Source organism: Ursus arctos, unplaced genomic scaffold (assembly GCF_023065955.2).
Source record: "Ursus arctos isolate Adak ecotype North America unplaced genomic scaffold, UrsArc2.0 scaffold_19, whole genome shotgun sequence".
In the NCBI taxonomy this organism is placed as follows: domain Eukaryota; kingdom Metazoa; phylum Chordata; class Mammalia; order Carnivora; family Ursidae; genus Ursus; species Ursus arctos.
Window position 1 is genome coordinate 46,295,624 of NW_026622863.1, and position 14,504 is coordinate 46,310,127.

The 14,504-nt window shown below is 48.8% G+C and overlaps 2 protein-coding genes across 3 annotated transcripts; one reads left to right on the forward strand and one right to left on the reverse strand.

The window, feature by feature from the left end:
• Positions 1-1,793: 1,793 nt before the first annotated feature.
• Positions 1,794-5,502, reverse strand: DMRTC2 (DMRT like family C2). The gene is made up of 8 exons (XM_026481726.3): positions 5,279-5,502; positions 5,000-5,157; positions 4,637-4,713; positions 4,179-4,362; positions 3,899-4,025; positions 3,093-3,153; positions 2,764-2,938; positions 1,794-1,906 (listed from the first exon to the last, which is right to left on the reverse strand). Exons 1-8 carry the CDS (start codon positions 5,500-5,502, stop codon positions 1,794-1,796), a joined length of 1,119 nt encoding a protein of 372 aa, XP_026337511.1.
• A 5,915-nt stretch (positions 5,503-11,417) lies between these two features.
• On the forward strand, positions 11,418-13,060 carry LYPD4 (LY6/PLAUR domain containing 4). 2 transcript variants are annotated; one of them, XM_026481724.3, is made up of 4 exons: positions 11,418-11,484; positions 11,681-11,824; positions 12,291-12,617; positions 12,858-13,060. In XM_026481724.3, exons 1-4 carry the CDS (start codon positions 11,418-11,420, stop codon positions 13,058-13,060), a joined length of 741 nt encoding a protein of 246 aa, XP_026337509.2. The 2 variants fall into 2 exon arrangements, with proteins under 2 accessions (XP_026337509.2, XP_026337510.2); XM_026481725.3 differs by lacking the exon at positions 11,681-11,824 and having other exon boundaries at positions 11,418-11,524; positions 12,271-12,617.
• Positions 13,061-14,504: the final 1,444 nt, after the last annotated feature.

Here is a 14,504-nt window from a genome sequence, read left to right on the forward strand (position 1 = left end):
TTTGGCTCAGGTCATGATCCTAGGGTTGTGGAATCAAGCCCTGTGTCCTGGGGAGCCTGCTTGTCCTTCTTTCTCTGCCCTTCATATGTGTGGAACGGTTCAAGGAGCACTTGACAGCAGGGGACTATGAGACAAATACAGGTAAGATCTGATTATCACTTAAGGATACCTTGAATAGAGAACTAAAAGACTTTTTGAAAAACCCTTGGGCTCATGCCTGTCTCCTGGAGTCCTGAATCTTTCATTCTGTTTTGTAAAAATTACCTACTAATTGATTTGGGACTTGACAAGAGGGAAACTTCCCTCTATATTTGCCTGGAAATTTTCCCTAAAATAGCTGGGCAGGGCACTTTCTCTCTTTAAACTTGTTCTTTATCTGTAAAATGGGAGTAAGCATGCATGGTTCACAGAGTTGCTGTGAGGATATATGTGAATCACATATAGTGGGGTACTCAATAAATGGTAATAATGGTCTCTTACCTTTTGTAGGTCCTTCAAACCTTAGACACATGAATCCCCCTAGTTCAGGAAAAACTCTTGATAAAGGCTAACTTGATTCTTCCTATTCTTATTGGCCTCAGTTTCCCCATTTGAAAAATGTTACATTAGGTTAGCGTTAAATTGGCATTCCATTGGCCAACGCTGGCCTGAAGATAATGTTTTGTTTGGCTCACGTAGGATTTAAAGAAGAAAACTGAGCCATCATTTGAAAATTAAGATTTCTAAATAGAAATTCAGTTTTCCAGCTTCTTTCGAAGAATCGGAAGTTGTGGCAATAGCCACTTTCCTGCCTGGTGACAATCCACTAAGGCAAAGGAGGCTGTCCTGTTAGGCAGGGCATGCATTCTCAGTTTTCTAGGGCTCATCCAGCTTTCTTTACTTGTTTATATGATGTGCTTGGCCCTGTATGCGTTTCAATTTGTAGCCCTCTGGACAGCTGGAAATGATCAGAGCAGACACTTCATTGTTGAATCAGTGAATCTCCCACTATCTTCCTCTACCAATCTTTCTTATTTGACTATAAGAAATCCAAGTTTGTATTTATTTGTGGTAGTTACTGAAAAGTGAATTGAACAAGTCCTTTTTTTTTTTTTTAAAGATTTTATTTTTTTGTCAGAGAGAGAGCACAAGCAGGGGGAGCAGCAGGCAGAGGGAGAAGCAGGCTCCCCGCTGAGCAAGGAGTCCAATGCAGGACTCAATCCCAGGGCCCTGGGATCATGACCTGAGCGGAAGGCAGACTCTTAACCAACTGAGCCACCCAGGCGTCCCATGAACAAATCCTTTGTGTCAGTATAGACTAGGTTAGGCTGTGGCAACAAACAATCCCCAAATCTCAGTGGCTTAAAACAACAAAGGTTTATTTCTCAGTTACTCACCCAAAGGTGGACACAAAATGAAAATACTCTCCTGTTTTTGCATGCATGGAAACAGACACGAGTGCATAGGTATGTATAGAATCACATGTCAAATAAATATTCTGGAACGTGAACTCATGCAAAAACCTATTTAGATACTGGTTAGCTTAAACTGCACAACTCTCACTTTGTTGGGGATTTTAAAAACGTCCCAGGACACAAGTGAGTAAGAGAATACCACTTTCAGTCAAGGAAATGCCCACACTACACAAGGAACCAAAAGCTAACGAAACACCTGAAAGCTTAAAAAAAAAAAAAGAAAAGCCGGAAGCTTGTACTACATTAAATTCCATGCATAAATCCAGAAGTAAAATACCAAATATGCAGTGCCCACAGGCTGTTGCCTCTTGCCCCAGCGAGACCTCCATCTCTGGGCTTCTAGCTTAGGAGGGAGATAGAGCCCAGACGCCCAATATGCAGAGCCACAGAGGGGGCTGGGCTGGGTCGGAGAGAGGGGCCAACAGGCTGGAATCCTCTTCCTCCAGCAGGAGCTATAAGCAGGAAAGAAGGGGGTAGGACTAGGTCATATCCATTCCTCTCCCAGCAACCCCCTCTTTTTACCCCATCCAGTCCAGGCTTCATCCTCGTTCACCTGGATTGCAGTAAACACTTTCGCCTCACTGATTTTCCCACCTCTAGTCACGTCTTTTTCAATCCTTCCATCGCAGCCACCACACTTGTCTTCTAAAGCTCAGGGTCTCTGAATATGTCCCTGCCTAGCTCAGAAACATCCCCTGGCTCCCTTTCATGCACAATTGCTGGTCTGGACTCCTAAGCCTGGCATGCCAGACCTCCATGATCGGAAGTCTCTCCAGCCTCATGTCCTTCTGTTCCAGCAGTTCGTCCAGTTCTCATCCACACACCATGCCCAATCCACCATCTTGGACAGGAGAATCCTTGGCCTTCCCTCTTTGTCCCCATAGGTCTCATTCCTCAAGATTCCTCTAGTTCTTTCCAGGTTTGTCACTGAGCTTTGTGAAGGCATTATGTTTTCCAGTAGAATGGAAATTCCTTGAAGGCATTTATCAGATCTGCAGCAGACAGCTTGGGTCTAGAGAGGAGCCTTAGGCTGGAATCAGGAGATCAGGCTCTGCCAGTCTTGCCATATGCCCTTGGGCAAGTCCCTGCCTCTCTCAGGGCCTCCTTTTCCTTGATATCAGGGCACCGGACATTTGCTTTTGAGCACAAAATTAATAAAACTAATTCACCAAACAACTCTCAACTGCAATTCCAGGAGCTGGGTTGAGAAGCCTGCTGACCCCCTGATCTCTTTGGTTAGTCCCTACTTACTCTGGTACCTCCATTTCCCAACCATCCTTATCCCATCTTCTTTCAGGGAACAGCTTACCTGGTGGGCCACAGGGGTGGAGGAGGGAGATCCAGGCAGGGTTGGGGGGAACAGAAGAGGTCAGGCGGGGAGCTTGGGAGGAATCTTTCAGACCCACAAGAGCCTCAGCTGCCTCCCGCTGCAGCTGCCGCTCTGAGGGGGCAGAGGTCCAGGCCAGGCGAGAAGCTCCGGGGGCCTGCAAAAGAAAAGGAAAGAAACAGACTGGGAACCCCCATTCTGCCCACCCTCCAAGTACTCTCCCAGCCCCTCGTTACTTCACTATCCCCTATCTTCCCTTCCCCAGGCTCAATTTCCTCCCACAGTTCTGGATCCCACTTCTTTCCCAGGACCTGTGGCTGCAGCAGAAGAGGGTCTGGGGTGCCACAGGGCTGGAGTATCAGAGTCGAACATCTAGAAGAAAGAAGAGAAGATGCCAAGGGGATTAAACACATGGACAGACATGCTCACATGGGGGAGTCTGGATGCTTGCTGGGCCATTAGGCTTTGTGGACTTGGGCAAGTCCCTTCCCCTGTCTCGGTCTGCTTTATTTGCTATAAAATGAAAATCCCTGCCAGCTTCTTTTCCCCAGAGCTACTGTGACAATTACAGGAAGTCATTGGTGTCAATTTTTAAAAAACATATCAAACAGTGAGAGGGACTGGGGTGGCTGTTCTTGCCCTACCAGAGTCTAGTTTCCCTCCCCTAGTTCCCCAATCCCCATGGAACTTGAGGAGCAGCTTGGCGCACCTTTAAGAAGCTTTCTCTGATGGCCTCTGGCCTCTAAGTCTCTGAGGCTCTCACCATCATGCCCCACCCTACCCTTTCAGCAGGCAATTTGATTCCGTTTTATCTGTTTAAGAGGGTTTAACAGCCACTATTTGTCAAGGCCAGGGCCTCTGCTAGGGTGTATTCCATACATTATCACTAATTCTCATGACAAAGCAAAAAGAAGGTAATTGTGTCTCCACCTTACTGACAGAAAACCAGGTTCAGAGAGGTAAAGATACTTACACAAAGGTTCCCAAGCAGGCAATGGCAGAGCTAGGAGAGCTCCTCCTCACGCATTAGTCTGAGACCTTGTGTTCTCTATCATCTACTGTGGGGTCCTGGACAGCATTAGGCACATTATAGACATATCCTTCCCTCCCTACTCACGCGCGGGGCAGGGTAGAGGGCCCTTGGGATTCTCCAGAAAGAGGAGCCGTCAGTATCGGACGAGATCCTGGGCAGGATGGGAGGGGCCCATGAGTGGGCATCCGGAGGGAAGTGCCAGGGTCAAAGCCTAATGAGGGCAAGAGAATGCAGGAGTGTACAGGCGTTAAAGGTCATGGCTTCCATCTTCCTTCCTACCCTGCATCCCCTTCCTCTTCTCTTTCTGATACAGCAGTACAATGGCATTCAAATATCTGTTGAATGAATGTTGAATCCATCTTACCAGGAAAGGGATGCAGAGGGACAGTAGGTTCTTGGCATAGCAAACGGCATACCACTGGAGGTGGCATGGAAAGGCCTGGAGGCAGCCAGTATCCAGGAGCCCAAGGGCCTGGAGGCCCCGGAGTCCAGGACAAAGGCAAGGCTTCTGGGGGACGGCTGAGCAGCAGAGGCCCACGGGAGTTATCCTGCAAGGGCAGAGAGCACAGGTTGGAGTCAGGAACAAGGCTGGGGAAAGAATGAGTATGTTCTAGGATGGAGGTAGCACCTCAAAACTTTAGATTTGGGAGGGCTGTAAAATCCCACCTTCACATTTTTTACCCATAGAAGAGAAGTGGTTTGCCCAGGATGATACTGCAAATCAGGGCTAGATCTAGAACCCAAGTGTTGAAGGCACAGAGGATGGGGTCTGGGCAGGGGCTAGTATAGGATTCACTCCCCCAGGGCCCAGGTTCTCCTTACCTTTCCAGGGGGTGTCAGTGCCAATGGGACTGCCCCATGGGGTGTCTGAGGCTGGGGTGCTATGTTCTCCTTTCCAGCTGTGAGGGACCAGGGAGAGCTCTGATAAGCCCTTTCTCCTGACCCCCCTCCCACTTCAACTGCAAACTGAGTTCTTATCTCCCTGTGGCCTTTTTCTACCCATGGATCTCACTACATCCTCCCAAAACCTGAATGCATTTTAAAGTTGGAGAGACTGAGGCCGCCCAGAGAGTAGAAACACTTTGCCCGAGGTCACACAACAATTTCAATGGTGGCTCTGGGACTCTTTTCCTACTTATGCTTTTTCCACCCCAAACCCTGACCTATCCCTGGCCAGACACTCACGGGGGACCCCTGGTCGAGTGGCTCCCTTCTTGACATGGCTAGGAGCTTTGGGAGGAGCTGCCCCTCTCCTCATCAGTCCCTGAGCCAGATGTCTCTTTAGCTGTGCCTCCTGTTGCCTACGCAATGCCACCTGGGCAGCCATGACCCTCCGGCGCTCCCTAAAGTGGGGGTTGTGGAAAAAAAAATAAAAAAAAATAAAATGGGGGTTGTGGGTCAAAGTCAGCCTCGGTTTAGATGAGACCCATCCTCCTCCCTTCCCTGGATTTCATTCATACTCACAAGATGAGGACACATTTGTGACACTCGCAAGCCTGAAAGAGGCACAGGCGCTTGTGGCCCTTGAGGTGCGCAGTGACGCCATGGTTTCGGCAGCGGGCACAGGTTGGAGAGCGACTGACAGCTCTCCTGGGGATAAGCTCCGTGCCTGGGGGGGCTCTGGTCTCATCCCCTGTGGCAGAGTCGGAGGCACAGTGGTGGACAATGGGCACTTCGTTGGCTTCCATGGATCTAGAGGCAGGAGTGGAAGGTCAGGGTGGCCACGTGGGCCCTCTCCTGACCAGCCCTCCTGCCCCTGGGAGGCCACACCTGAAGGGGTTTCCACGGCACCCATCTGTGGACTCAGCTTTCACCCTCGATCCCCCCGAGCCCCCACCCAGGCTTTCTTCCTCCTTCACCCCACTGCCTTCCTCCGGCATCCTCCTTCCCAGAAGGCTCGCCTTCTTCCCTGGCGCCTCTCTCCCCCATCCCTTATGTGTTCTTTCAACCAAACATTGTTCTCAGCTGCTGGCCTGTGCTTTCCTGTGCACAAGTCCCACGCTCATACCTGTGCATTCACGTGCCCGCCAAGGGATTCTACACCCACTTCCCCCAAAGCCCTGTTCTGATGGTTTTTCCTGCCAGCGTCTTCAGCAACGACCTCCCTTCCCTCCTGCATTTATCCAATTCTTACAACTACCTTTATGCTCCCCGTTCAATTCGTAGCGTCGTGTACCTCCTGCAAGTCAACGTTCCCCTTGCTCCCCTTTAAAATCAGAACACTCTCTTGCCTCCTCCCCCCACCCCCGCGATTACTTTAGTCTCACGGATTCCTTGGCCCACTTTCAAGAATTATTTTCATTCACTCAACAAACATTTACTGAGCCCCTTCCGGATGCCAGGCCCCGATCTCGGCCGCAGGCCCCCTCCTCATGGCACGGATTCCCCTCCTGCACCCACATGCCCTCCAAACTCTGACGCAAACCCCGTGGTCGCCGCGCTGGGTGCTTCGGGGGCCTTTGCCCATTCCCAGCAACCGATCTCACGCATCGCCCAGCCCACCTCCCTGCAGCGCACCACCGCCTCGCGTGGCTGTTACTCGCGTGCACCCCCTTTCAGCATCTGGGCCTGCGGCCTCGCCTCGCTCCAGGGTCCCAGGGAGGGGGCGGGGCACGCGGAGCGCGCCCAGGGGCCGAGGCGTGGGGGAGGGGAGGAGAGGGGCGCGAGAAGCGCGAGGAGCGCGAGGGGGAGGCGGGGGAGGGGGTCCAGCGCCACAGAGAGGGGGAGAAGGGACAGGGAGGGGCGGGGTCGTGTTCGCGTCCTCAGCCCGCGGTTACCACAGCCTCGAGGGAGCAAAATCAGACCCAGTCAGGAGGACCAGAAAGGACGCGGTGAGGAAGTGGCGTGAGGAACGGCCGCGCTCGCGCCGGTTTTCCCGCCCCTTCTCACAAGGGCCAATGAGCTTCAAGTGCCGTCTCCCGCCACCGAGGCAAGTGACCAATAGGCTTCAAGATCCTGCGCTGACGGCCCTCCCCTTACCTTTAGCCTGCTTCTCCTCGCGCCAGACTGTCAGGCCAGCCAATAGACTGTCAGGCCAGCCAATAGACTGTCAGGCCAGCCAATAGCGCGTCGAGTTGAATCTCACCCCCCCCACTTGCCCCTCCCCCTGTGGCTTGCCTTCCCAGATTGTTGTTCCCCTTTTGGGAGAGGTGGCCAATGGGGCGTCGAGTACTGCTCCCAGGATGAGACTGGCCCTGCCCCCCCGAAACGGCTGCCAGGCACGACCCCCAGGCGTTGACCTGGACCTGTGTGCGCACGCGCAGTCTCGCCCTCTAGCCTGCACTGCGCGGTTTTGCCTCTTGTGTTCCTGGCTTCGACTTCGCTTGGGCGGTTCTTCTTCGCTGCCTGGACGCTCGTGTTTCTCTCACTTCTCTCCCTGTGCCCCAACTCCGGATCTACCTTTCTCCTTTTATGCGTGCGTTTCCCCTCCTGTGATTTTTCCCGTTTCCTTCCCCTATCCCACCTCCTCAGGTTGCGCCCCTTTCCGTGTCTCTCTTCCCGTCCGTTTAGGTGCTGATTTTCCTAACTTTGGTTTTCTCGTTCTCTTGGGAGTTTCTGTCCGCCTGTCCATCCTGCTGATTTTTGGACCCCCTTCTTCTACGTTCCTAACTTCCGAATAGCCCGGCCCTGTCCTCCCCTTTCTTCCCTTTCTTTCCGATTCGCTGCGGTAGTATTTCTGTCCCTTCGGCCCTTTCCCGCGTCTGCATGCGTGTCCCTCCCCGATTTCACCTCAATTCATCAGTTTCATCTGGGCTCCACTCTGTCATCTTCACCTGCCTTCTCCGTGTGTCTCACGATTTCCCTCCCACCCTCTCCTGTTGTCCCCTTTTCTCTGTGCCTCCACCCCCTGTCTTCTTTTCCCCCTGAGAGCCACGTCTTTGTGCCCCAGGCCTCATTTTCCTGCCTCTCCTATTGTGCTCTCGCTGCTGGTCCTCTGACTCCCTGCAAGGCTGCAGTCCGTCAGTTTGCTCCTCCTCCTCTCCATGGTTTCTCTTTTGTAGGGGTAGCATCCCCTCTGACCACCTCTTGGTCCTTTTCCCCTGAGGATCTCATTCCACTCTTTTCTGTTTGTGTCTCCATTTGTGCTCAGACTTTTGGATCCTGTCGTTTTGCATTCCAGGCTGGTCTGTGCCATCTTTTCTGATTGGCCCAATCCCTTTGTGTGATCCTTTGTCAGCCTTCATTCCCCAGTCCTGTGTCCCATCTTTTCTGCAGGTTTTAGCCCCTTTGTTTGCTACAGACTCCTGTGTTACAGAGCCTGTGTGCCAGGCATTCTGGACAGAAAAGGGTGGTGAAGTGACCTCTAGCTGGACTGCTGTGCAGGGGAGGAGTACTAGACAAAGTTGGACAGGTTGTTTGGGGCCAATCTAGCGGTGGGGGATTTGGGGTGTGGGAGGCTTGACTGTCTACTGAAGAGGTTGACCTTGATCCTTTAGATAGTGGAGAGACAGAGACCAGAGAACCAACATTTATGGAGAGTTTAGCACTTGCATGGCACTTTATATTAATGAGCTTACTAATTTTCAACAGTGACCTTATGAGATGTATTACTGATCCATTTTATAAATGAGTTCAACAACTTATACACGATTGTGCAGCTAGTAAGTAGAGGGGTAAAGATTCTAACCTTGCTCCACCTTTGTGTCCAAAGCCTATGGATTTTTGTACCACCTACATAGTTTTAGTTAGTATTTCCAGTAATCTTCATGTGCCACTTGCATTCCCTAACACTCCTGTAGGTGCTCACTTCAGGTGGTTAATGCATATCTTTTGGTTCTTGTGTTCTTGCAGATGTGCAGTGTCTTATGTGCATGTGTTTTTAAAAAGGTTCATTCATTCATTCATTCATTCATTCATTCATGTAATCTCTACAGCCAGCATGGGGCTCAAACTCATGACCCTGAGATCAAGAGTTGCATGCTCTTCCTACTGAGCCAGCTAGGCACCCCTGCACATGTGGTTTTATTTTATTACTTTTTAAAACAGATTTTATTTATTTATTTAGAGAGAGAGCATGGGGGGGAGCAGAGGGAGAGGGAGAGAGAGTCTTAAGCAGACTCCATGCTAAACACAGAGTTTGAGGGGGGTCTTGATCTCATGACTCTGAGACCAGAACTTAAGCTGAAATCAAGAGCTGGATGCTTAACTGGCTGATCACCCAGACACCCCTGTGCATGTGGTTTTAAATTATGCAAGTGATATTGTGTTATTTATTTAAAATAATCAGCACTGTGCTTTTTTGATCCATCCGTGTACATGTTATACGTATGTCTAATCAGTTTCTTTTAATTGTTGCACGATATTCTGTGATGTACGCCCCCTGGATGTTGTGTGTTCACTAAGTCTCAGGGAGGAATGCCCACATTGCCTTTGACTCACTATCTCCATAGTAATGCTGCATCCTAGTATATGTTGCTTTGTAGATGAAGGTGGAAATCTCTGTTATGTGTACCTAGGATATACCAGAAATGGAAATTTGTAAATGTAATTTGACTTAGTATTGCCAGATTCCTCCCTGCAACACTGCTTTGGGCCTGAAACATTGATGAGAACTCTCAACTGTTCCTCAGAGTCCAGAAGAGGGTCCTGTCCCCCTCCCAACAACCCCATGAGCAGCACTACACAAGGGTCCCTGTATCTGTATCCCCAAATTGTTGCCAACACGTATCTTTTTCTAGCTTTCTGGTCCTTTGCTAGTCTGAGAGATGGAAAGTTTGATAGACTGCCTTTCTCTGATTGCTAAGCTTGAGTGTCTCTTCACATGTTTCTTAGCCTTTCTGGTTTGCTCTTCTGAGAACTGCCTCTTCGTATGTTTGACCCATTTTCCTACTGGGGTTACTCTTTTTCTTGACAGTTTGCCAGAGGTCCTTGGCCATTTTCATTGTTTTAAGGCATTGCATATACTCTTTTTATGCCAATCTTGGCATTTCACATTATTTTAGAAATGTATCCACTTCATCTGGGTTTTCTAAAGATTTTATTTTTTTACGTCATCTCTATACCCAATGTGGGGATCGAACTCACAACCCTGAGATCAAGAGTCACATGATGTACCAATTGAGCCAGCCAGACTCCCCCACTTCAGTTGGGTTTTCAAATTTATAAACGTAGAGTTCTTAATGATACTCTTATTTTTTTTTTTTAAGATTTTATTTATTTATTCGACAGAGATAGAGACAGCCAGCGAGAGAGGGAACACAAGCAGGGGGAGTGGGAGAGGAAGAAGCAGGCTCATAGCGGAGGAGCCTGATGTGGGGCTTGATCCCATAACACTGGGATCACGCCCTGAGCCGAAGGCAGACGCTTAACCGCTGTGCCACCCAGGCGCCCCCTTATTTTCTTTTTTTTAAACAGCCACTGTCTGTTACTTCTGATTTTTAATTTGGTATTTTATTTGCATCTTCTCTTTTTCTCTTGATTAGATTTGCTGGAGAATTATCTCACTGATTTTGTCAAAGAATGAATGTTAAGTTTTCTATAATAATTTTTGTTGTTCGAATTCATTGATTTCTTCCATTATCTTAATTTCTGTCCTTTACTGGGGGGGCAGGTGTTTTGTTGCACCTTGTACAACTTCTTGAGTTAATCCATGACCATGTTTTTTAATGTTCCTGTTTCCTGACAAATGTATTGAAAGTATAAATTTACTTGTAAGCACTGCTTTAGTTGTGTCTCAGATTTTGATGTGTAGTTAAAAAAAACTTGGTTTTAAAATGGTTATTGACTTACAAGAAGTTGCAAAAGTCATAAAGCCATAAATACTTCCTTCCACTTCCCCACAGGGATATCTTCTATAACTGTAGTATACAAATATGAACTTGACATTGGCATAAAACTCTTAACTAGACTATAGACCTTAATTAGTTTTCATCAGATTTTACATGCATGTGTGTGTGTGTGTGTGTGTGTGAGAGAGAGAGAGAGAGAGGTGTACTATGTTCATTATTATTCACTTCTAAATACTTTTAAAGATCCTTTTCTGAACCAAGAGTTATTTAGTAGTATTTCGGTTAACTTCCATGCAGACCCCCTTGTTGTTCTGATCTCATTGTCTCTGACTGGAGAACAGGCTGTGTAACAGTGATCCTTTGACTAAGTGAGCCCTGCTCAGCACCGTGTCCAATGGGAGGACCTAAGCAGGAGATTGAGAAGCTAATGTGGTAGGTTTGGGGCAGGTTGGAGGGGACACTATGGAGACGGGAAGACTTGTGTCACTGAAGGTCTCAGGGAGCCTATGTCACAAAAACTGACAATCAACTTTATTTTTTTAAAAAAGATTTTATTTATTTATTTGACAGAGAGAGAGACAGCCAGCAAGAGAGGGAACACAGGCAGGGGGAGTGGGAGAGGAAGAAGCAGTCTCCCATCGGAGGAGCCTGATGTGGGGCTCGATCCCAGGACTCTGGGATCACACCCTGAGCTGAAGGCAGATGCTTAACAACTGAGCCACCAAGGCACCCTGACAATCAACTTTCTGCTCTAGGAACAGTGACCTAGAGACAGGTGAACAGAGAATTCAGAAACTGACAAGAACTGAGCTTGATACCTGGATTGAACTTGGTTCCAGATTGACCTCTAGCATCCAGTACCCAGACCCAGGACCATGAGACCCCAACACTTCAGCCCTGTGCAGATGCTCTGCCTCCTAGGGGCCATCTCCACTGTGCCTCGTATGTCCTGTGGGGCTGGATGCTTTGAGACCCCCGGAGGGTGGGAGGCTGGATTCACATAACTAGTGGGAAGGAGGGCTGGATATCTGGGTACCTCAGGGGACAGGATCTGTGGAGGCTGAGTTCTTGGCTGGCAATTGAGGGGCTGAGAAGGCAATGTGAGGGGCCCATGACTGGAAGGGCATTCTCTCTTTAGGGGCTGCGGCTCTTTTGTGCTATGAAGCAACATCTTCGCTCTTCAGAGCTGTTTCTCTCCATGACTGGAAATGGCTTCTGATGAGGAGCATGGTGTGTAAGCTGAGTGAGGGCTGTGAGGAGACGCTGGTGTTCATCGAGACAGGTGAAGGAAAGTGACTTTGATACATTTCTTTTTTTCCTGGCTCTTCTGACCCCCAGCTCCATTCCCAACACCCAGGGATTCTGGACTCAAGTTCCAAACATTTACTCCATTCTATCTTGGGAATAATGTCAAGACACTGGCAGGACAGGGGCAGGACCTGGCTGGGTGTGGTGTGGACTGGATAGGAGGGCAGATCCCAGGTGGATGGGGGACGATCTGGGAGAGAAGAAAAGAAAGGGACACAGGGGAGAGAGCAGCACAGGGGTTCCTGTGGGGAGGGGGTGGTGAGGAGAGACAGATGGAGACCTGGGAATCTGAGCCCTGTGCTGCTGCAGCGAGTGGACCCCATGGCAAAGTTGGTGATGGGGCAGAGCGAGCTGGAAGAGCAGGGTGCAGGGTGGGAAGGTGAACTCTGGGTGTGGCCACAACAACAGCACTGATGAGAGCTCTCTAATCTGCTCCTCAGGGACTAGAAGGGGAGTTGTGGGTTTTAAGGGCTGCAGCCCAGCCTCATCTTACCCCCAGCAAGTCTCCTACCTCGTTTCGCCGCCTGGATTGTCCATTGCCTCCTATAGCCGCGTCTGCCGGACATATCTCTGCAATAACCTGACCAACTTGGATCCTTTTGTGAAACTCAAGGCCAACACTCCTAAGTCTACAGCATTTTCTTCCCATAGTTGCCCGACCTGTGTGGGCGAGCCCTCTAAGGATTGCCTCCCAAATTTTGTCACCACTGATTCTTGCCCCTACGATGCCTCTCAGTGTTATAGTTCCACCTTAAAATTTCAGGCAGGTGAGAGAAGAGAAACTTGATTTAGTGCCTTCCCATCTCTGCGAGAGGCTGGTGGGATCCAAGAGGGGATTGGGGCTGCCCGGGGCCAGGCATGTGAATTCCAAGGAGGAAGGATAAGGTGGCTGGTACCCAAGTTTTTGGTGGGAGAGCAGGTGTTCTGGGTTATGAGGGTGTCTGGAAGCAGGGGCAAAATGCTTGCTTCTTGGAAGTGTCCCTGACTCCTCTCTGTCTGCCTTACAGGCCTTCTCAATACCACTTTCCTCCTCTTGGGCTGTGCTCGTGGACATCACAAACTTTTAGCAGATTATCGCCATATTGGGAATATCAGAGTGACTGAGGTCCTCAACATCTTAGAAAAGGCCCAGATTGCTGGTGCAGAGCCCTCCAGTCGGAGTCCTGCTTGGAGTATCCTCTCAGGTCTTCTGCTGGCCTTCAGGGACTGACAATCTAGCTGGACTGGACAAACCCCTTCCTGTAACCCAATAAATCATAGAGTTGTCTTTCTGCTTTGTCCTGTGCTCCATGAGGATTGTAAAGGCGTGGAAAGCGTGAGGGGAGCCAAACACACCCAGGAAAGTGGAGGGGGGGGCAGGCTGGGGACAGTGTGCATGTGAAGTGAGCAGGGCGTGGGTGGGGAGGAGGGTCATTGGCAAAGTGACAGTCATGCCCAGCAACCAGGAGGGCCCCACATATTATTTTAAAGTTTATTTTCTTTTTTTGGTAATCTCTACACCCAATGTGGGGCATGAAGTCATGATCCTGAGAACAAGAGTTACATGCTCCTCCAACTGAGCCAGCCAGGCGCTCCCCCCCAAAAATTTCTTTTCTCCTCCCCATTCTCTTTTCATTCTTTGGATGAATTTCTATGATTTTTAGATGATTTGAGTTGAAAGTTCTGTGGAATTCTGATAAAACTTCTGAATTGGAAAATTTTTTCTCTTTCCTTAAAATCTTTTCATATGGAAAATTTCAAAGATATACAAAGAGAGTTTGCATACAAATATATACAAGTGGACTCTAGTTTGTTATACTAGAGAGAATGGTATTGTGAACCCCCATGTACCCATCCCCAGCTCCAAAGCAACAACTAATGATGAACTTTGTTGTATCTATCTCCCTCCACCCACTGGATCGCTGGGTTAAATATTAGAAATCATATAATATTCTTTGCAAACTCTTCTGTGTGTACTTCTAAAACATAAGGCCCCACCCTTCCAATTAAAAAGTACAAAACTTAGAGAAAATTTGCAAGACTAAGAGGGAACTCCCATATACCTTTCATGCTTATTTACCAATGCCACATTTGTATTTTATCTGTATAGAGGTAAATATATGCATGTGCCTGCACACAAATCTTTTTCATTATATCTATCTATCTATCTATACGATTTTTGATGTATCATTTGGATGTAACAGGTATCATAATACTTCACCCTAACTACTTCAGCCTGTATCTCATCAGAACCTGGATTTTTCCTATATATCCAAGTATGATGATCAAGCCCCCCCCCAATTTGATATTAGTACAACAATATAATCTAATAGGAAGTCTATATTTACTTTCTATTACTGCTGTAACCAATTACCACAAAGACAGCAGCTTAGAAGCAATAGACATTTACTATCTTACAGTTCTGGAGTTCAGAAGTCCAACGTGAGTTTTACTGGGCTAAAATAAAGATATTGGCGGGGCCACATTCCTTTCTGGAGGCTCTAGGCGTGGATCAATCTTCTAGCCTTCTCCAGTTTCTGGAGTCTGCCCATCCTCCTTGATGGTGGTCTCTTGGTGCTCAGCGGGTAGTCTCCCTCCCTCTCCCTCAGCCCCTCCCCCTGCTTGTGAGTGCGCTCTCTCTCTCTCTCTCTCAAATAAATAAATAAATCTTTTTA

Bases quoted from the DNA above. Each gene is read 5' to 3' on its own strand.
- DMRTC2 (XM_026481726.3), bottom strand. From the start codon at position 5,502: ATGGAAGCCAACGAAGTGCCCATTGTCCACCACTGTGCCTCCGACTCT. The intron at 4,714-4,999 runs GTGAGTGTCTGG...GGTCCCTCACAG, and splicing joins CACTCGACCAGGGGTCCCCC to CTGGAAAGGAGAACATAGCA. The intron at 1,907-2,763 runs GTAAGCTGTTCC...TCCTGCTTATAG, and splicing joins CCACCCCTGTGGCCCACCAG to CTCCTGCTGGAGGAAGAGGA.
- LYPD4 (XM_026481724.3), top strand. From the start codon at position 11,418: ATGAGACCCCAACACTTCAGCCCTGTGCAGATGCTCTGCCTCCTAGGG. The intron at 11,485-11,680 runs GTATGTCCTGTG...TTCTCTCTTTAG, and splicing joins GGCCATCTCCACTGTGCCTC to GGGCTGCGGCTCTTTTGTGC. The intron at 11,825-12,290 runs GTGAAGGAAAGT...TCTGCTCCTCAG, and splicing joins GCTGGTGTTCATCGAGACAG to GGACTAGAAGGGGAGTTGTG.